Raw genomic sequence first — 21674 nt, 5'->3', positions numbered from 1 at the left:
GAGCTCACTCTCGCTGGCCCCTCTCTTCGACCCTCCGAGCATGGGGCCTTTTCTCCCCAAAAGTGACCGCTCTGACTGCATTTTGAAAATCTATCAATCAATGCCATCATCAAAAATAATTGTTTGCATCGCACTCCTGCCTATCAGGCATTCAAGTACGTCTCTGAACCGTGTTTCTGCGATGAGGAATAACGACTTTGTTAACTTTGCTAAAATGGCCAAGTTAGTAAAATTGTCATTTTTCATCGCAGAAACACGGTTCAAAGACGTACTTTATTTCCTCCACTACAATCGCAAATTGCTGGAAATCGGCCGGATTCCCTTTGATAGCGCATCATGAGGATGTTCTCGAGGTTGGTAATTGATACAACTAGCCTACTAGTAATTCTACTGCTACAGTATCACGGCTATGGTTGATTCGTTACGTTATACATTCAGGAAGCAGCAGCGGATAAAATCGCGGAGGAGATTAGAGGCTTAAAAGATGATTTTGAAAAATTCTTGGAAAAAGCAGGAAGAGCACAGCGCGCAACATCAAACGATTATTGACCTTGACGATGATCTCCGGGCTTGCGACAATGGGACGCCGGTACATGCGTCGGAAGAAGCAGCGGCCGGGACTAGTCATAATAGCAGTGACGACGAAGATGAAAGTGAAGTAATTTCACCAAATAAAAAAGAAGTACCCGCTGCCCTCAAAACATTAAGATATATTGATCTGGCTAACGAGTTAGGTCCCCAATTTCATTCCCATTTATGCAAGTGAGAAACCATGGTGGAAGCGGCGATGGAGAAGGGCAAAAAGGAAAAAAATAATTGATATTTTAGTAGTATCTTTTCGTGTATTTAATAGCCTTCCTGAATAAACAACTTAAATATCTTAAGTATTTGGCTCTATTAACCACCAACTTATTTTTCAGTCTACTCGTAATGAAGACGCTCTTCTAACCGTGAACTTTCTTCTCGCGCGTCTCCCCGTTTTCCCATGCCGAGAGATCTTTCTTTCCAAAGTCTTTGTTTACTTCCTCCGGCGACCTTCTGCTGATCTTGCTGACACCCATCTTAAGCATCCCAAACCCCTCCTTCCCCAGCATTTCCCATTCACTCCCTCCCCCCTAAGGTGACAGAGGTCGAGTGCGTCGCAAAAAATACGGCCCCCAAACGTAGACTGAGGCAGAGCTGAAGGCCATTTCCCCACCCTTCTTTCTCCTGCCCCCTTCACCACTGTTCACCACTCCTTTGTGCTGACCACACTTCTTTCTCAGGCAATCCCCATCCCACTGTTATTCACCCCACCCACTGGGAACGTTCCCCGATTGTGGAGAAGGGCATGGTTCATCTTTACCTGCAACGGGGGTAAGTTATTAACTGGAGAGAGGCTGAAGAAGTACATTTCACTATCAGGGAAATGGTGCCGCGCTTATAATTCCCTCTCTTCTTCTTTGCTGACGTTACAATTGAAATTATTTTCTTTGCTCTTTCCTCACTATATTTATTTACGATTATTGCGCGACTATTTTAGTGCTAAAGCTAAGAAAATCTTTTCTCTACGTCAATGATTATTTGCATAACTTTCAATACGGAGGAGAAAGGGACACGATAAGTAAATGAGGTGAATGTACAGGTTTTTGCGTGTCATTTTTGGGAATTCACGCAAGTGTACCAATACTTCACACACGTTGAGAAATAATGAAACATCTCTTGTAGAAAAACAATCAATGCGGATAATAACGTTTCCCTCTTTATTTCTCCGATAATGGAAGATGTTTCTCCTGTCGTTTTCCGGTTGGAACCTTGCTCCTGTCGGCATAAAAGAAGAGAGAGAAATACCATATGAACATAGCACTTCACACCCGGTATGAAGAATATGGTCCGGATGAAGAATAAAGTCTTTCGTAGCAATGTCTGCGAAGATGATGGAGCACAGTATCCGGACGGAGAGCTCAAACAGAATTTACTTCAAATATTCGCCAGCAGATAATCATATCCTACGAAATTTAGAATCGTAACTGAATCTCAATAAAAATAACCAATGGAAAAGATAGCACATTCAATTGAATATGCAGAGTAACTCGAAATATTAACTTACGAAGGTTATTTAGGAAACGGGTGGAGGCCCTCGTTTTTCTTTTTTTTTCTCGTCACTGAGCGATAGAGGGCGACATAAATGGCGGTTAGGCCGGCTGCCGCTAACATTCCGTGGGTGCTGGAAACAAATATCTATCTTACGCGAACTTAATAGTTGTTATTCGCTCCTAACCACAAATTTATAACATTAAATTCTTATAATAAACTTAGCAATTCATTATTTGATTACGTTTTCAAAACTGGTCGGGAATTTCTTAAGCGATCGTTGATGTTGAAGTATGAACAAGAAATGGGAATTTTATGGTGGTATAATTATTTAACGATTTTTCACATCATAAATCGATAACAAAAAGCCTTTTCTATGAATTATACCTAGAATAACCACCGAAAACATTTAAATAAGACCACTAAAGACAAAAAACGGCGGTAGAAACAAAAGCGAACATTTTTTTCGTGACTTGTGAAAAAGGTTTGAATTTACGAAACTCGATTTTACGAAGTGCCGATTTTCCGGTCCCACTGACTTCGTAAAATTAAGAGTTTACTGTATCTCCTTAAGGGTCGTAAACTTCAGAATTCATGATTTAATTTATTATTATTAGCCATTATCATTCTTGCATTCATTCCACATCTCTTTCTTCGACCGAGATTTATCCAAATGCATTTCTCAATTCTTATGACGTGATGAATAATAAAATGCAGCTATTTATCAGGAATGTCTGACTATGGAAAACTGCAGCCAATGAGAAGCCCCAATTTTCCCCACCCCGAGCTCCTCACCGTCTGTTGCCTCTGGAGTGCCCACTGCACACAAATTTCGCGAGTGGGCAATTGTTGCCATTGCACGAGTTATCATGATGAAGAAATGAGTCTTATCCAATTCCCACTTTATCTAAAGCAGTACTGCACGTACTCCATAAACTCGACATCAAGGCTATGGAAGCATTGCATTGCTTATCCTTCCAAGGAACAGTAGAAATAAATGAGATAACATTCTACAATTAGTATTATACTGCCTCCTTTTAAATGGTCTAGATTAGGTCTAGCGTATTTGCCTACTGCTGCAGGAGCAGACGATGCTCTGGATCTCCACGCGAAGCTTAGCTTAAAAATACGTTATCTCAGCACGTAAGCAGACAACATTATACAAATTTCTTAAGTAAATTTCAAGTATCCTAAAGGAACAAGCCGCCTTGGTAAAAAATGTTTGCACTCCACTCGGAATTTTCACTGCTATTATGCATTTCTGTCTGATGTAAAAATTCTTATCCATCAAATGCCATTTCAAGTACACGTATTTACGAGAGAAATGTACGTGTTATGCCTCAAACAACTGATTTCGCCGTCGCAGTGATTGGTTATGAGATGGATCAAGAAGGCCAAAAATAATTAATTATTTGAAATGTTCCTTTATAGCAATTAAATTTTTAATATGATTGAGGCAATGTGGCGTTAATCGTCAGCGGCACGCCCACCTGATCCTCGGCTTCATCCCACTTCTTGTTTTCACCAGGGATCTCGCTCTACCCCCACCCCTGCCGTTATGTGCTACCGGACATACCGAGGCGTTCTGCAATATTCACGTATTACTAGCCCGGATTCTTTTCTTCATCATCAATTATTTTCAGTCCATCTTTTAAAGTTCTCACTTGTGTCTTCGGAAGGGCCATGGTCCGCAGACGAATAAGAATAAAACTAATGAAAATGAAACCGGACTCCATTGAACCCACACTGAAAACACTCGCTAGTTTTAAGTTAATCCACCCCGGAAAGTACGGAACCACTCGTACGAGGTGAAGTTCGGCACTAATGCTATCGCGTACGGCGTAGGCAGAGCTTACTGCAGAGGGTGAAGCATGACCATATGACTGCGCAATGAAATTTTTTATCCTATAGAGAAGGCAACTTACCCACTCATTTCTAACAATAAGTAGCGTAGCTCTAGATGAGCAGATGAATTCAGATTGCTAGTAGGGAGAAACAAAATATCCTGAGAAGATATCGCTTCGTTAGCAACTCAGACAAGTGAGACTTGTAGCATAACTCGTAAATTGTAACCAGACGCTCTGTTTTCGAAAAAAAAAATCCGCATTCACTGCCGTGAAGCTCACTATCAGCTGCGAGGATATCGATATTCGCCAGAAATCACCATCGTATTATTCCAACTATTTCCTTGCTTAAAATGGTTAAATAACGTTAGAAACGTCGTGTTTGGTATCATTCTTTTTTGAATTACGTGCACATCACTAATATCTCAATCTAATAAAAGTATAATACCAATTGCCGGAATTCATTTTTACACACCTTTTGGGCTAATCGGTGATTTATGCAGCAGTTGACCTCCGGAGAGAGGGATCTTTGAAGCGAGTCAGCTAAAAAAATGTCAGGTGAAAAAGGTTTCTTTTGTTCTCGAGTAACTTGATATTTTCTTTCGAAGCTAAGGTCGTCGTAATATGATCCCTGCTCGAGCTGGGACCTTTTTTTTTATTTCGGAGAAGAGGAAAGCTTCAACCGGGGGGAGGCGAGTGCTGAATGGAGGGGGATACCGGATCTTGGGAAATGCGCTAATGTAACTATCCCACGGCACTCTGCTTCTCCCTATCACATTTCAATATCCTGGGGAAGATTCAAACTATGTGTCTGTTGTTATTAGCCATAAATAACACGTTGTAAACACTTCGTCTCATTTTTATCAAACGATGAATGCGGGAAAATTATTCGACGGGACCGCGATCTTCAATAGATCAATGCGGGAAAACGATACTTCGGGGAATGATAGATGCGGGAAAAAATTACATAGTTTTTATGGAACTTAAATTAGGACCAGAAGCGGCGAACGATGAATGCGGGAAAACGATGAATGCGGGAACGATAAATCGAGGTTCCACTGTATATCGATCGATATAATAATCAATATGGTTTTATTTCAGAAGCGAATGTGTACGGCTATCGCCGTAATTTAAGGTTAATACAATTTTTTCCCATTTTTATGATGCTTAAAAACAACCAGTGGACATAATCAGGGTTGTTGTTATATTCTCCGAGTATGCTGTGAGAAAGAAGAAATGACTTAGCTTTACTTGTCCTCTTTCTATAAATATATATAGGATAAATCACGGGAGATAGACGCCGTTTTCATGTAATTGTCTTCGGGAAACCTGTGAACCATTGTGATTTTTATTCACATGTTATTGTTTTTCAATGTAGCGCTCATTTTCGTGATTTTAAAGGTGAAAAGAGTTCAGGAAGGCGATCCTACGAGAACTACCGATAGTAATTGTAATTATGACGACTTTTCCTCAGATTACAATTACCCTGACTGCTATTATTTACTTTCCTCGTTAGCACGTTTTCCTGGTTAGTACGTTCATTTTTTGTGGTCCCTTCAGAAACGTACTAAACAAGTTCCACTGTAATCTTTTTTCATACGTGGATACCTAAGGATGTTATTGGGGATGCAGACAAGGATGAAAAGACGACTTTAAAATAGTTCCTTACGTGTAAGTAGGCTCCCATACTCTCCGCAGTTTTTCTTGTCTACTGCCAAGGTCCGCCATTTGAATCAATTCTTGAACAGCTCTGAAAATGGTCCAGTCAGGATTATCTAATTCCACCTCCACATCAGGAATCTAAAAATTGATAGAAAAATAAGTCAAAAGAAAAGCATAAGTGCAATTTATATTTGTGTAAATGTTGGCAATGAATTTTTCACACAGAAAGCTAAATATCTGCGAAACTGGCTTTTCCTTCACTTTCAGTCAAGTCCTTGGTAGGTAACAACTATTCACCTCCTCATAGACATTCTCTAAGTCAATCGAAAAATCAATTACAAATATATTTTCCAACTTCAATGGGCATTTGAATTTTCTCATACAAGGATATTTTCACTTCAGCCAATTTTAAGTCCAATAGAATTTTTTAACTCAGCTGGGTTATCAAAAAGAGGTTAACCGTAAAAATAACAGTGCAGTAAACTTCAAGAAAACTAAGGGGAAAAGGCTATTTTTATTTTTGACAATATTGCAACATTCCCGGAAAAAAATTATTCAAGAACATAGAACAATTCAAGGGACGATAAAGCAATACATAATAATATATTTCTTGCTGATTAAGGGTACCTATCTATGCTTAAAAAAGCCATTTCAAGCAATCTATTCTACCATTACACTAAAAAATGGATAATGCAGAATATTTACAGGATCAAAGTATTCGAGGAAAATGCATATTTGTAAACACAAATTTAGTTTTATCATATCAATTTTCAACACTAGTTCAAAAATATATAAGTTGGACTTTTGGGAAAGGATACTTCAATTCATATCCAAAATAATCCAGTTAAAGTAAAGACTTCATAAAAATCAAAACATCTATGAAGGTCACCATTCCAAACTACGCTTCAAAAAAATTAGCTAGCACAAGTTAAGCTGAGGACTCATGGCTAACTGATCGCAAAAGCAGTGCTTCCTCGTACATAATCAGAGGACAGTGGATGACTATTGCTGTATCCAAATGTGGATATCGAAAGTCCCTTAAAGAATTTCATTAACCAATTGTTGCCTCTCCCCGCCTTTACTCAGTGATGTTAGGGTTTTTGTCAACTTGTAGTGGGCTTGCCATTTCCCAAGTGAGTACCCATGCCTATTACTGAGCACTATTTTTCACTTTAAAACTCACCAGACTTATCTACACAAAATCACATTAACTAAATAGTAGCTGTATTGCATCTGGTTTAAATTATTTTCAAATAAACTTTTTTCACTGGAATTTCATTTATATACTGCCTTTTTGAGGTGAAGTCCACCATTTTTTCTCCGAAAATCAGGAATTTTATACACCATTTTTCACCAGCTCTAATCATGGAGCACCTTGAATTCATTTTGGGAATAGGATGTTCCTATTGAAGATGCATATATCTATATGTAGGAGGATAAATCACCATTCAACTATAACAGCAAATGTGACATTTCCAGACTTATACGTTCATTTTCCTGGACATTCCATGACCTTCCATCACTCCCCAGGTTTTCTAGAAGAGTGGCAACCCTGCTAATGGACTTGTTCTGTTCTGGAATTCACAGCTTCCATTTGCATATTATAATTCACAGCTTCCATTTGCAAAAACCTGGCAAGATGGCGGATAGTGTGCGCGCACGCGTTTTCGCCGCTGTGTTCGTTGCTGTGTTATTAGTGGTTATACCTAGTGTGAGAATTATCCGATTGTCACCAGATGCGGAGATTGTTGACAACAAGCAGTGGACGAAATGTATTCATCCTCAGTCGAGCATTACCTTCAGTTTTCCGAACTTTTCCATACCGGCCTTCTCTTCCTGCTGTCTCTCCACCGGGCAGTTAAGTTTGCCGGGAACTTCGAAGGATGCCTCCCGGAAGGGCCAGCGACGCTGCCCGGTCAGCAATCTCATCCTCGTCATCCTATTGCTCGCAGGTGATGTGCATCCAAACCCTGGCCCCAATCCTAAGGTTTACTACCAGAATGTGAGGAGTTTAAAGAACAAAATATCGTTCACTGCTACAAATTTAAGTGAACTCTCTAAATTCAGTATTATTGCACTGTCCGAAACTTGGCTGAACAACGCAGTAGAAGATTGTGAACTTGGTTTTTCAAAGACACACAACATTTATCGGCGTGACCGAAGTGCTAGAGGAGGTGGTGTGCTAATAGCTGTAGATTCCTCTTTTTCCTCTGAGCGTAGATGTGATCTCGAAAATAACTGCGAGATTATATGGACCGAAGTGCGCACGGGTGCGTCCCCTGACAGTATCTCCGCTGCGGGGAGAAAGTGGTTTGTGGGTTGCTTTTATCGCCCACCCAACAGTGACATCAGTGTTATTGAAAAATGCTTTCAATCTGTACTCCGAGTCCGTGCCCTCAGCCCTAATGTGATATTAGTTGGTGATTTTAATTTATCCATAGGCTGGAGGACTGTTGACGATGGTGTCCCAAATGGCGCGCTGGATGAATTTTTCCTTGACCACTTCGTAAAGGGTTTAGGCATGCTGCAGTGCAATTTAAATCCAACAAGAAACTTGGCAACGTTGGACCTTGCTCTCGCCTCTCATCGTTTGCATAGTGTATCCACTGGCAGAAACATTTTCCTATCCGACCATGAATCCTTTGAGTTCGAACTCTCCCCTGCCCCGTGCTGTACAACCAGACCCCCAATTCCCCCCAGAACTGTTCACGCTTGGAACAAAGCTAATTGGGATGCCATAAACCGCGTACTATCCCTTCTGCCCTGGAACCTCCTTGAGTGCGGGTCAGTGGAGGATTCTCTAGACCTTTTGTATGACTTCCTCCACGGTGCCATCAATGATTTTGTCCCTTCCCGCAAAATCTCCAAGAAAAGACCCATATGGATGTCCGAGGAAACTACCATCACCCTCCGCAACAAGGAAGCAGCTTGGAGACTTTGGAAATCCCACCCGAGCTCTTATACGTACGCAGTTTTCTCCAAAATACGAAAGTATGCCAGGAATCTTCTTCATCGTGATTACGCTAGTCATGTCGAAGCAATCACCGATGACATAAAAACAAACCCTAAAAGAATTTGGACTCTAATTAACTGCAGGAGAAAGTCAACCAGGATTCCCAATACCTTACGTTTAGGATCACGGACATTTTTCGGTGATGAACGATCGCTCGCCTTCAATAACTTTTTCGCCGACAACTTCACTCAGCCGTCTCCCCGCCAAAATTTCCCATCCACCTCTCCCATTTGTTCCCATTCATTGTCAACCATTTCCACTTCACCGAATGAAGTCCTCAGTCTTCTTTCTTCCTTACCCGCCAACAAAGCTACTGGCCATGATGGCATCGGGTCGCTATTCCTCAAACGCACAGCCAACACCTTACATGTTCCCATTTCTATGATATTCAACAAAGCATTTTCAGGTGGTGTATTCCCTCTCCAGTGGAAAATGGCCAATGTCACTCCGATATTAAAATCCAAATGCAAAATTTCTATAGATAATTATCGACCAATCTCCATCTTACCTGTTCTATCTATTATCTTCGAAAGAATCATCCATGACCGCCTCCTTTCATTCACTCTTCCCTATTTATCTCCTAACCAGCACGGTTTCCTTCCAGGTGGATAATGCCTCAGCAATCTCACAGTCATTAGCAGCCATATCAATGAAGCGTTTGAGCAATCCTCCCAACTTGATGTCTGCTATATTGATTTTTCAAAAGCGTTTGATACCGTAGACCATCACCTCCTATCACACAAGCTAAGTAACCGCTTCAATATTAACGGCACCTTTCTTCATCTTCTCGTTGACTTCCTATCCAATAGAACACAAAGAGTAATTCTTGACGGTGTCTCCTCTACATCCCTCAGAGTAACCTCCGGTGTCCCCCAAGGCAGTGTGCTTGGCCCACTTTTATTCACCCTTTACATCGATGATATAACACAATCCATCTCGTCGCGTGACTGTGGAATTCTTCTATACGCTGATGACTGCAAGGTTTTCAGAAGAGTTAACAGCCACGCCGACAGTTCAATCCTACAGGATGCCCTCGCTTCCATTTCAAATTGGAGTTCCACCTGGAAGCTAAAGGTAAATCCCCTGAAGTCCAAAACCATGACCTTCTCTCTACGTGCTAATCCTTTAAATTCATCCTATAGTTTCTCTGGCCAACCAATTCCGAAAGTTACATGCCACAGTGATTTGGGAGTCCTTTTTGACTCCAAGCTTACCTTCACCCCTCACCTTAAGCACATATCTACCAAAGCGATGGCTCTAGTTGGACTTTTGTACAGATTTACAGAAATACGGAGTCCTTTAGCTCTGAAATCTGTCTTTTCCGGATGTGTTCTTCCACTTATTGATTATTGTTCGCCCATATGGTCTTCAGCCTGTCCCTCAAATCTCAAAATTCTTAATAGACCTGTTAATTTCTTCGTAAACATCGTGAAAAACCGTAACCCTTCCCTCCGTAATCTCACTGCTGATGATCTCCTCTCTCAACTTGACATAACGCCCTTAGGGCGAAGACGTACTCTAAGTGACCTCAGGTTTTTCCACCGAATCATGAATGGCCACTTCAGGTCTAACGACATTCTTTCAATGTTCTCCATCCGTGTCCCTTCCCATAAAACACGGAACTCATCTCTTTTCCATCTACCTCTCCACCGTTTATCAGTGACCCAGAGATCCCTTACCTACCGGCTACCTCTTACCTACAATTCCATCAAAGCTCCTTCTGTTGACATAACATCATCAATTTCATCATTTACGACCGCCATCAGGAAACTTCCTCTTTAAATCCCTCTTTCTTTGTCCACCCTTCCCAAATAGCACATGAGCGCATGAGGCGTTCATAGAAGTGGAGTATTATGTAAATCTGAGTGTATTTAATCAAGTTTTATTTTTTGTCGTTGTTTCTTGTTCCACTTTATTATTTATCCATTTGTTTAAAAAATCCAATGTAAAAGGTCTCATGTACTGTTTTTGGGTTTATTGCAAATAAATAAATAAATAAATAATCAAAAAACTTACACTGGGTAGGTTAGGGCCTCTCAGGACAAGCCTTAATTTTGGCTGGTTGATAAAATTCTCTGCCACGCCATTCGTCTCTTCCATTCCTCGCCTGCTCTCACTATCTTCATCTTCATCTTCCTCCTCGCCAGCAGGAGGTGGTGGAGGAGGTGGAGGGACATCCAAATCCGTGGTCTGGTTCACATTCGTCCTCCCTGGACGTGGGTCAAATGCCGGGATGAGGGCAGAGAACTGTCGCTTGAGCACATACTCGTCGTCCCAGCTGCGCCTCTTCCCTCCAGCAACCCCGCCCACTCCTCCCATCCCACTGCCACTGCTGCCACCCATCACACCGCCAACAGATCCTCCATGGCACATCCCAACCATGCCATTCCTTTGGGTTACATCTCCTGGATAAGATCCCACAGTACTCTCATCCTCCTGCAGAAAGATAAAGTCATGCCGGTTAGTAAAGTTAAGCAAAACATTTATGAGCTGATGAAAGTTTGGATAGCCATTTCGGAAAAAGATTTTTTTCTAACAAACCAATGAACACCTAAAAACAGCCATTCCCAATGTTTTTCGGAATGTGATCTCGAGCAATGTCATTTTGAAAAAATAAACAACACACATGCCTACTTTTTTATTCCCAACCTTATATGCATCTCAAGTCCTTTTTCATGGCTTTAGATAATATTTTTCAGAGATAAAAAATTAAGTCAACGATTGTGGGAAAGACAAAAATTTATCAATATACTTTTGTCCTTAGGGTGGTTTCCTATTTTTTTTAAAGCCAAAATCGAAAGATTATTACTCCTGGCCTATTTATTTCATGCTTTTACATTTTTTTAATGGCGATATCTATTTTTCGCGATTAAATGAAAAGTTAAAATTTTCAAGAGCACGAAAACGGGACAGCTAAGTATGAATGCTGGGAAAAGCCTGTGTGACGTCATTCTGGATCCAGCCACTGCCGTGTGAGGCCACCTGGGTGCGAGGTTATGAGTTCTGCTACAATGCAGGCTGCTAGCAGGTAGAGCTTGGCTTAAATAAGGATTATTAATACCCTATCATACAAAGGAAACTTTCCGACCATAGACAATTGGTGATTATTAAGAGATGTTTCCCTTAGCTCTGTGCCTCATGCATGCATTGGTAATCTCAGACGATGTAAAATTCCTATTCACTCATATAGCATCAAGGTCCCTGTGACGTCACATGGAGTGGCATCGCATGGGCGCCAAGCTGGCCTTTTTCAAATGCAGTTTAAATTGACCATTGCCATTTGTCTAAACTGGGAATTCTAAAACCAAATACTTTGTATATTATGAATACACTAATGGTGGGTAACGAATCACAATCAATGCCTTTCATTTTCTTTGATGAAGGAAACTACCCTAATGTCACTGAAAGGGATAACAAGTTTCTAGACCCCTTCATGGCATTTAATTTTTAGACTATACTAATATCAGACCTTAGCTTTGAAATTACCACGACACAAATTTAAGCACACTGGCATTAAGCAGTGGTTCTACTTCATCACTTCTCTGATTTACTTGAATCATCTGTATCAAATTTGGAGCCCTTTCACTTTACCCAAGTATTTTAAGACAAATTCTTACCATCACTTCCTCATAGTCATCAAGTTCTTCATTTTCATCTTCATCATTTTCATCATCATCAGCCTCAGGTAGTTCATCGTCATCCTCTAATTCAGCCAATAAAGTTGGTGCCCGACAGCTTTCAAGAAAATCCTTTTGTTGAGAGAAAAAAGAGACAGATCACTAACAGCAGAAAAATAGCCTCATATTGTCAATCTCACTGACATCCAACAACCAATTTTTAAAAGAAGGATCTTAAAACATTAATGAGCAGTTTCCAAAGGCTGTTTCTGCACTCATGATTTCAGGAAATGAACGGCAAATTCTATTCCATTTAATGATACTTATTTCAAGTTTTGGTGCCCAGAGCATCAATTAATTTTTCTACTTGAAATGGATGAAAAAATGGATTACCAAGTCATCACAGTCTATGAATACACTACACATATCAAGCTAAAGCAGACTCCTGCCTTACAATATGATCAATTTTCAATGCTTTGAAGTTATGGCCTGCATGTTTGAAATTTTAAGAGCAATGATTTTCCTGCCTACAATTTACTACATTTGATTAACATTTTTTACCTCTTTTAACAACTTTTTAAATCACTGACTGCATTTCATATATTAATATATTTTTAATGAACAGCTCAGCATTGTAGAAATCAAATCCATTCATTCATCTATTGTTGTTGCACTAGTTCATTTTATGATGAAACACATCGCAACTTGCTTTTAATGGAATAAATTACTATAGTAAAGCAGGAGTTTACTTCACTGAAAAAAAGAATTTCATCATCTCTACATGTGAATTAAACACACAAACATAAAACATCCACATTTAACAACACCAAATGCAAGGCATTTAATGTTATAAGCAAATCAACAAATGCCTCCATACCGCGGAGCTCAACTAAAATTTCACATGAAAGTTGCGCAGACATGCAAGGCCTTCAATGCAGGAACATATTACAGTGAAAATGAGAATACACACATAAAGCTCAAAAATAAATACAACTGAAATGATGCATTTACATTGATATAAAGAACTTAAAATTAATTGTTAAAACTTATGAAAATACAGAAAACCTTGATTTCCACATTAATATTACACCACATCTATAATTTTATGTTCTGATGGTGCCAGATTTGGAGTGCTCAACTGTATTTTAGAGGTTTCCTATATGTGCAAGCAAACAAAAAAATTCTAAATTGTTTCATTATTTATTTTAGTCATCGGTTGATATTCAAATTTACTCAGTCTTTAAGAGTTTGATAAACAAAAAATGAGAGTCACTTTAGGCCTTGCAGAACCATTTTTCAGGCAAATACATTCCAAGCAATTTTTAAGTGGAGTTTAAGCCACTTTTGAAGATAATATGCTATGTAAAACCCTTTTTTTATATCTGAAAATACGAGCTTCAGAAGTGATCCAAAAAACAATGTTCTCAGAATAATACAATAAATCCCCATCTTATTCATACTGAATTCTCCCCATTGAGCACAAAATTATACCACCAAGACTTGTCAGGGCAAAATCCAAGCACTAAACTAGGCATGACTCTTGACACATACAAGATAATAGTTAGCACTTTAAATCTCATTTTAATCACATGAAATTTGCTGAATCAAGGTTATACTGCATTTCAAGAGATGTATCCAGTAATACAAGGGGATAAAAACATGCACCTTGAACTTACACCATTTCTCTGGGATTTCAACTCTTTCATACTTTCGATGCCTTCATGCAAACAGGTGTAGCCATCCCTTTAGTATTTGTGAAACCTTGTGAAGCTTTTCTGGCTCCAGCTACATACTTAAAGATTCCTTTGAAGGTTAATAACTTGATATTCTTATGGCAAAATCAATTAGTGCTCATCACACTTAGGTCACAGCACCACACTCTGAGCCAAACACAAAATTTAAAAATTTCAACAATCCAAACTGAGTCAGAGACAATTTTCGAATATTTTTCTCACCATTTCTCTTGATTTTGAATTCCATTTTCTTCAGGCAGTTACAAAGAAAATACTAAATATAATTAAGATGAGAAGGAAACTATACTAACAAAGCGGTTATTAAACAGGCACTAACCTCCAGACTGACCTGCTCACTGTCACTAGAAGTGGATGTGAGACTCATGTCCAGTACTTGTGTAAGGCTTGAGGGTCCGTTACCACCAACTCCACCTACTCCCACCCCAGCACCAGCCACCCCACTCACACTGCATGAACCCTGGCCTCCACCACTCCCCACACTGCCCCCTCCACCGGCACCACTGCCAGTATGAGCACCACTCGACGAGAGACTGGGGTAGCTTTGGGCCGCACTCAGAAGCCCACCAGTTAAGGCAGCTGATCGCAGGAAGCCATACAAGAAATCAAAACATAGCCATTTATTAACAAGTATAGGACTGGCAGGTTAATATAAAAGCATCCATTTTGAAATGAGAATTATTCTCTAATGCAAAATTTTCCCTGCATCAAATAGATAACATCTAATTTAAAGGGATAATTTGAAGAAGGTAACTGAAATCTTAGCATAGGAACTAGTGATGGTTCGATTCCAAAATTTTAACCATTCCGATCCCAATTCCGATTCTGACATTTCGATTCCAATTCTACCGATACCGATTCCATCAATTCTGATGCCATAGGCTCCAAGAAAATTATCACTTAATTCCAGGCAACAAGACAACCACTTAAAAAATTATAACTCTGTGAAAGAACCAGTTGACAAAAGCATCTTTCATCATCACAATGTAATTAAAATTTAATAGCAAAATTATAAAACAGTGCATACCTGAAAAATGGTGTTACCTCATAGGTATTACTTAAGAATATTAGCACTCATGTTTAAATTTAAAATAAATGTATCTCCTTTAATATCTATCTTTTATTGTAAATATCTTATCACTATCAATAATTTCTCACAGATTTAATCCCATTTGACAGATTTTGAATTTTTCCTCAGAAAGCAAAGTGTCTTCACTTTGTGATCAGGATCAAGCCTGTATCACATATTTTTCCTGTCACACTAAAAAGTCTTTCACTGAACACAGTGGATGGCCATATTGCAAGAAACTTTTTCGCTACTACTTTCAGCCTTGGGTAGGAGATGCCAGTCTTCCAGTATTTCCCAGGGATGGAATTTGGTGGCGCATTCATCTCTGATAAATAAGCATCCACTTCAGCTTCAACAGTGTTTGCTACGGTGACTTTGGGTACTTTTCCAAATCACTGTATCTTGACCATATACCTGTCACAGGCTCCCTAGTCTGCATTTGCTCCTCCGGAAGTGGTGTGCCACTTAGAATCAATATGTAATGTGTTTTTATTATTACGATTACGTGGCGCAAAAATTCAAATGACTATTGGAAATGCAGTCGCATATAAATTTGTGGTTTGAAGTACTACTGGAATCAGAATAGATTTTTCACCTTTTTTTCACTCATTTTCAATTCCGGTTCTTCGCCAAGAATCGAGGAATTGAAGAATCAAGGAATCGAACCGACCCATCACTAATAGGAACATAGATTACCATAAAGATTCACTTTTGACTGATATGTCTAAATTATTAAACAGGGTAAGTAAAGGAATAAAATGCTCTGAAAAAGAAAGGTACAACATAAAATTATTGGATAAAAATAATTTACTTATTCACATTAGGGTCAACTCATTCACTAGGAAAAAAACTTGCGGAGACAAGCAATACGAAATAATGACAATTAGCATAAATTCTGAGATGCAAATACTAGATCGATCATAACTAAAAATTTGATTATGCATTCTGACCTTAAATAATTAAACTGACCCAAGGCTGGATGAATATAAGTAAGAAACTATTTTCCAGTTCTCAGTCACTGTCACTACATAATAACTTAGCATTCACATTCAGCAGAATGTAAATATCCATAAGCTAAAGAAAATGTCCTCTTCTTTCATGGCAGAGTAACAATAAACTTATTTCATTAAATGCAATGGATTCACAAGAATGAAATAAAACCAAAACTTCACAAAAAAAAGTCGTTTTAAGACACCAAAATCACTTCTTCACTATGATAATGTGGGTATATTAGCACTAACACAACATAAATTAGAACTGCTTTCCATACAAAATTGTTGTGCCTGAAAAATCAAAGCCAGTTATCTTTAGTGGATACTTGGACGAAAATTAGAATAAGCAAAAATGTTAGAATGGAGAAGGGTTAAACTACATGGCAAAAGAGGGAAACTAACTAGGCACACTCAAGAAAACACTCATTTAAACAAGCAATAATTACTCACCTTTTCATGATGCAAGGACAGATTTACGAAAGGCAAAACACTCTTCCTAAGGAACAATTTTTATAGATGGCTATAATATTGCACTTCTTAAAGAAAGTATATAACACTAAAGTGGACTTTAACGTGTCTACATTTCTATCTTTAAGATTCAGCCACGAAAGAAAATGATGAATTCACGGCAGAATTCACACTGAAAAACAATCTTTCACTTATGCCACACACTATTCATAGCTCCATAATTGCCAAAACGAAATGATTTCAGATCTGGGTGGATAAATGTGATGGATACTTTTAATAAGTACATTAAGTAGCAATGAATTTATCTTGACACATAAATGTAATGTACACTTATCATTGACAATACAAACTTCCATAGCCCACTTAGCTACATGATAGGCAAGGGAGGATATGACTATTTTGAGCTCCAAAAAAAATTAAACATTATCTTCATAACCTTCAACAGGAACTACATAAATCACCTTTTATCTGTCAATATGGTTAAATTCATATCATTAAACACAATTACTCCTAACTCAGATAATAACTAATTAATCAAAAGCCTTACCTGTTTGCTCATTAACTTTGACAAAGGGTGTGCCAAATGTACTTCAGTAGTTGAGTACCTGTACAAGTGATTGCGCACCTACATATTTTTGTGGATATTTGGATACCTTGATGAACACACAAGGGGTAGATAAGCAGTGGTATCTAGGCAACGTAACGTATTCATGGAGTTAATAGCATTACAGGCATGAGCATTAAATTGCTCAGAGGCATTAAAGCTTCCACCTCAGGTCCACAGACAATTGCCTTTTCATCCAGATATTCATGGTTTTGCCTAAGTACTCGAGCATCCTCGCAAACACAGGGCACTCGGCCAACATATATAATTATTATTATTTGCGTGAGTACTGGTGTACCTACTTAGGTACTTGAATACCTACACTCTTGAATAACTATACTCAAGCACATTTGGCACACTCTTTAACTTAAACCACTAGTTTTGTCAAATTGAGAGCATCAACCATAGGAGGAGCTGTAACAGACGAAAAACATTTTGGCCACACATGCACACGCACACACACCTGGAAAATTTGAAGAAAGGGCAAGCCGAACTAAGCTGGAGACTGAGCTTGGGCCCCTGGGAAAGAGTGTACTGCCAGGGGAGGGGGAGGGGGAAGGAGAGGGAGAAGGGGTAGTGTGGGGAGGGGTGCCGGTTGCCGACACCCCCCCACCCCCAGTCCCCCCTCCACCACACACTGCTGCCACACTCCCAGCAACTCCTGACAGGGAATTGTTTCCACTGGCCGATGCCAGGGAGCGCCTACCCCTCGCCATAGCCGCAAACGTCTCCAACAGAGTCGCTGTTGCTCCAGATTCGCTCACACTGCTGCTCGTCAGATTCGGCACACTGACACTCATTGTAGTGCCAACGTAGGACGAAGATCCATTGCCCCCATTGCTGTCACTAGCCTCGCTGCAGATACCTCCACTCACCATCTCCTTCTTGCCTAAAGAAAAAAGAATAGATATTTGATTTTAAAAATCATGAAATATCCACAGAAATGGCAAAACTAAACAAGCCCCCACTGCTTACTAATTGATTTGATTAATTAACAGTCTTCACTTATATTTTAGCATAAGGTAATTATATACTAGAAAATGATTCAGTGAAGTTGATTAAATTGTAGATTTTTTAATATAACGGAGCAAGCTAAATCTGTCAATGTTTAAATACGTATTTCAACAAGAAATCATGATGTCTACAACATATATCCATCAGTATCATCAAATGGTAGAATGAAGATGTCCCTTTACTCAGCAAGGTATCACCAAGCTCATAACAGCTGGACCCTTTTGTCTCTGGAGATGAATCCCCTCTGTCTATAATTAATGAGAAATAAAAAGGTAGTAATGATACACAGGCATTCCTTCAAAAAAAAAGCTGAATAACAATCAACATCCATTCAGAAAAAAACTCAATGCATGAGAAATAGTGATTAATTCCACAAGACTACAGTGAAGGCCTGTTTACACAGTTCATTAACATATGTATTGCATAATGAGTGTACAGGGGATGAACATAAAAATGAACTGTGTACTAACTAAACTCATTCAAATGTATGAACAGAAAATAGAACCTGTTCTAATTTGGTTCATGCATTTGAACATGTTGATTGTCTCTGGTCCACCAAAATTCTCATCCAGTCACACATTAACTGGTTAATGTATCATGTAACTAGGACTTCACAAAGTTCACACAATATTTAATCCATTCTGCAAATATATTTCAAACAATGGGTAATTCGGGTATTCCCAAGCCTACAATCAACCCAAGTTAAACTGAAAAGTGATTTTAAAGACAAGTTTATAATACCTTGATAGGAGTATGCTCATTGATGAATAACATCGACTACACATCAGTACACTTGGTGGTGTCATACAAATCTATTAATTTCTAAAATAATTTTGAATTTCTAGTAAATCCCTCACAAATTTATTCATAAACGAAGAGATGCAATGATTTTCTCTTCTGTATAGAGCATCCATCTGCTAAGGAAACCTACCCATTTCTTGTTCCAATTAGCAAAAACCATGTGCCATAAGGAATCGAAACAAAATCCAACACACAAAAGTGAATTTATAGGATATTAGTGATTAGTGCGAAAAGGAAATACCTTACGCTTCACATGAAGGATTCTAAACATTTCCAGGTCCTAAATGGCTACTTACTTCCTCACTTAGATAGAAAAAAACCAAGTAAGAAATTAAAAGGAAGAGCCTAAAAAAAATTATTTTGGACTATAATCAAAAGCAAAATACGATACTCACTGGAAAGCACATTGTTCTGGTTATTCCGGAAGCAATTATCCCCAGTTTTATCCTCGCTATGGCTTGCTGGCAATGTGACCCGCACTCTTGTGCCAGCACTGAGGTTTGCTGTTCCACTGCTGATTCGTGACATCATATTGCTCCTCCCACAGGATGCTTCACTACCATGCCTGAAATTCATAGGCGTTCTTTCATAAGTAACTTAGACTCATGATAATTATTTCAATTTATGCCAAAAGCTGAGCTTAGGCTAACCTGTTAAGGAACAGAACTTTTATAACTACAACACATTATTTTAAGCTGAAAATGAGAAATGCAGTAAATCCCCTAAGCAAAATTATACAAAAACAACCCCATAGTGAAGTCAGCCTTAGTCCCTTCTCATATAAAATGCTTGGAGAAAAACCTCTTACGAAGAACTCTTATAATTTTGAAATAGCCATAAAATGAAGCACGCAAGTAAGAAAACGATGTCTCTATAGATAAATTTTTCACCTATAAATTATTTTTCCATTTTTTCACCTCCAAATTTTGAATTTTCTGAGGAGTTTCTCTTTATTGTGACCTATAGTCTTGCTTTCACATCTCTAATTTAGTTTTGCCATTTTCTTAGCAGCTTATCTGAAGCAGGAGTGCCAGTTGGACCTGCGATGCCTTCCAAATTCACCATCTGTCAGCCTAAAGATGATTATCATCAAATCTGACAGGGGGCTTACAGTGTGTTATCAGGCATTTATTCATTTGTCATCTCTCACTATTTATAATTTGGGGACTGAGGGTACATAGTCTGAAAGTAGTCGGCATAGTCATTGAAGAAAGTTTATAGCCTAAAGACATCCTGGCATAAAGGAATGCCTCCCGACAAATTCCAAGCATTGAGGTTTTACTGAAATTGTTCTTCATGCCATCTTAAAGCAATGATTTCCAAGTGAGAAGAGAAAACTCCTTATCTGTCTTCCTACCAGCAATCACAGAATAAATGGCACTCTAAAACTTAAAACTGTACATATTAGCACAATCACAGAAAAATCATACATTCATAAATATGATCCTGAAAAGCAAGGCATATAGTGAGAAAACATATGAGCAGTAATCACACCTAAATCAAATTTTAGCTAAGAGGGTGGTATAATAGCAACACAAATATTTAGGAAGAAAAAATTCCAATGAAAGATATCACTCAGCAAAGTTAGTAGGAAGTATAAATCAAGTCAGAATGAAAACGATAAGAGATTTTACCCCATAAAAATGAAATCCTAAGTCTCCTTGATCATAACAAAAACTAATAATTGAAACAATCCTAAATGCAAAACAAAATGAGCATACTTTTGGTTTCCCGTGCTGGAAATTGTAGAAGGCAGAGCACCAGCTGCCATAGCAGCAGATGTAGCTGTTTCCCCCAGAGCCAATGACTCAACAATGGTGGCTAGATCCCCAGCCGTCGCCATAGCAGCAGCCAAAGAGGGAGGAGGGATGGATGAAGAAGTACTAGTGGCCGTTGTTGTGGGAGTGCACGGCGAGTCAAGCACACCACCAGCTTCTTGTAGGAGATGCATGAAAACTGATAGTTCAGTGAGACCAGTCTGTGAAGAGGTTGTAGTGGTGGACAACACATGAGAGGATGGCGTGGATGTATGTGGCTCAGAAGACACTGCAGCAGCCTCTGCACGGGCAATATTCAACACACTTTCCGCAATTGCCTCAGCTGCTTGCTGCAAATTAAAAAGTTTGGAATTATTTCTGTTCATCCCATTCTCAAGACTACACACATTACCAATAAATTTGCTTCAAAAACTATGTATCACAATTTCAAAAGCATACATCACCAGCAAAAGGTTGATAGTTTCAAGAATGGTTGGTTCGAGGGGAAATGACTGTCAAACTTAAGGGTTACACAGTGGAACCTCAATGTATCGTTTTTCAGGGGGATGGATGAAAAAAAATGATGAATGCAGGAAAACAATCAATGCTGGAATATTTGGCTAGGTTGCCTTTGTCCCAGGAAATGCAGGATTTTGGCGTGTAATTATGATATTCATCAAAGGATTCAAACAATATTTTAGCTAATTACAGGAATACTAGTATATACTTTATCAAAACACTGAGGTCATATTGCTGACTCAACAAATATCTCTCTCAATATCCTAAAGGAGCACGCCACCTTGCTAAAAGATGTTTGCACTCCACTCTGCATTTACACTGCTATTACGAATGTGTCTGATGTAAAAATTCTCATCCATTATATGCCATTTCCAGTACACGTATTCACGAGAGCAATGTGCATGTTATGTCTGAAACAACCGCTTCCTCCGGCACAGTGATTGGTTGTGAGATGGATCGCTAAGGCCAAAAATAGTTTATTATTAGAAAT

At 39.0% G+C, this 21674-nt stretch overlaps 1 protein-coding gene across 12 annotated transcripts in view; it reads right to left on the bottom strand.

Annotated features, from left to right (window-relative positions):
* Window positions 1–21674, bottom strand: part of LOC124157847 (E3 ubiquitin-protein ligase HECTD1) — a 111909-nt gene that overhangs the window by 22792 nt on the left and 67443 nt on the right. For 9 of the 12 annotated variants that reach the window (XM_046532883.1, XM_046532892.1, XM_046532884.1 and 6 more), the window contains 8 exons: window positions 20630–21015; window positions 19304–19473; window positions 18290–18355; window positions 17557–17982; window positions 14280–14539; window positions 12210–12341; window positions 10609–11028; window positions 5587–5717 (listed from right to left, as the gene is read on the bottom strand). In XM_046532883.1, the coding sequence (XP_046388839.1) occupies window positions 5587–5717; window positions 10609–11028; window positions 12210–12341; window positions 14280–14539; window positions 17557–17982; window positions 18290–18355; window positions 19304–19473; window positions 20630–21015 (1991 nt within the window). The remainder of the gene's footprint in view (window positions 1–5586; window positions 5718–10608; window positions 11029–12209; window positions 12342–14279; window positions 14540–17556; window positions 17983–18289; window positions 18356–19303; window positions 19474–20629; window positions 21016–21674) is intronic. The other 3 variants (XM_046532886.1, XM_046532893.1, XM_046532891.1) reach the window with 3 other exon arrangements.

The sequence above is a fragment of the Ischnura elegans genome, chromosome 4 (genome assembly GCF_921293095.1).
Source record: "Ischnura elegans chromosome 4, ioIscEleg1.1, whole genome shotgun sequence".
NCBI lineage: Eukaryota > Metazoa > Arthropoda > Insecta > Odonata > Coenagrionidae > Ischnura > Ischnura elegans.
Note: the sequence above shows the minus strand (reverse complement) of the source record. Positions and strands in the feature narration are given on the sequence as shown.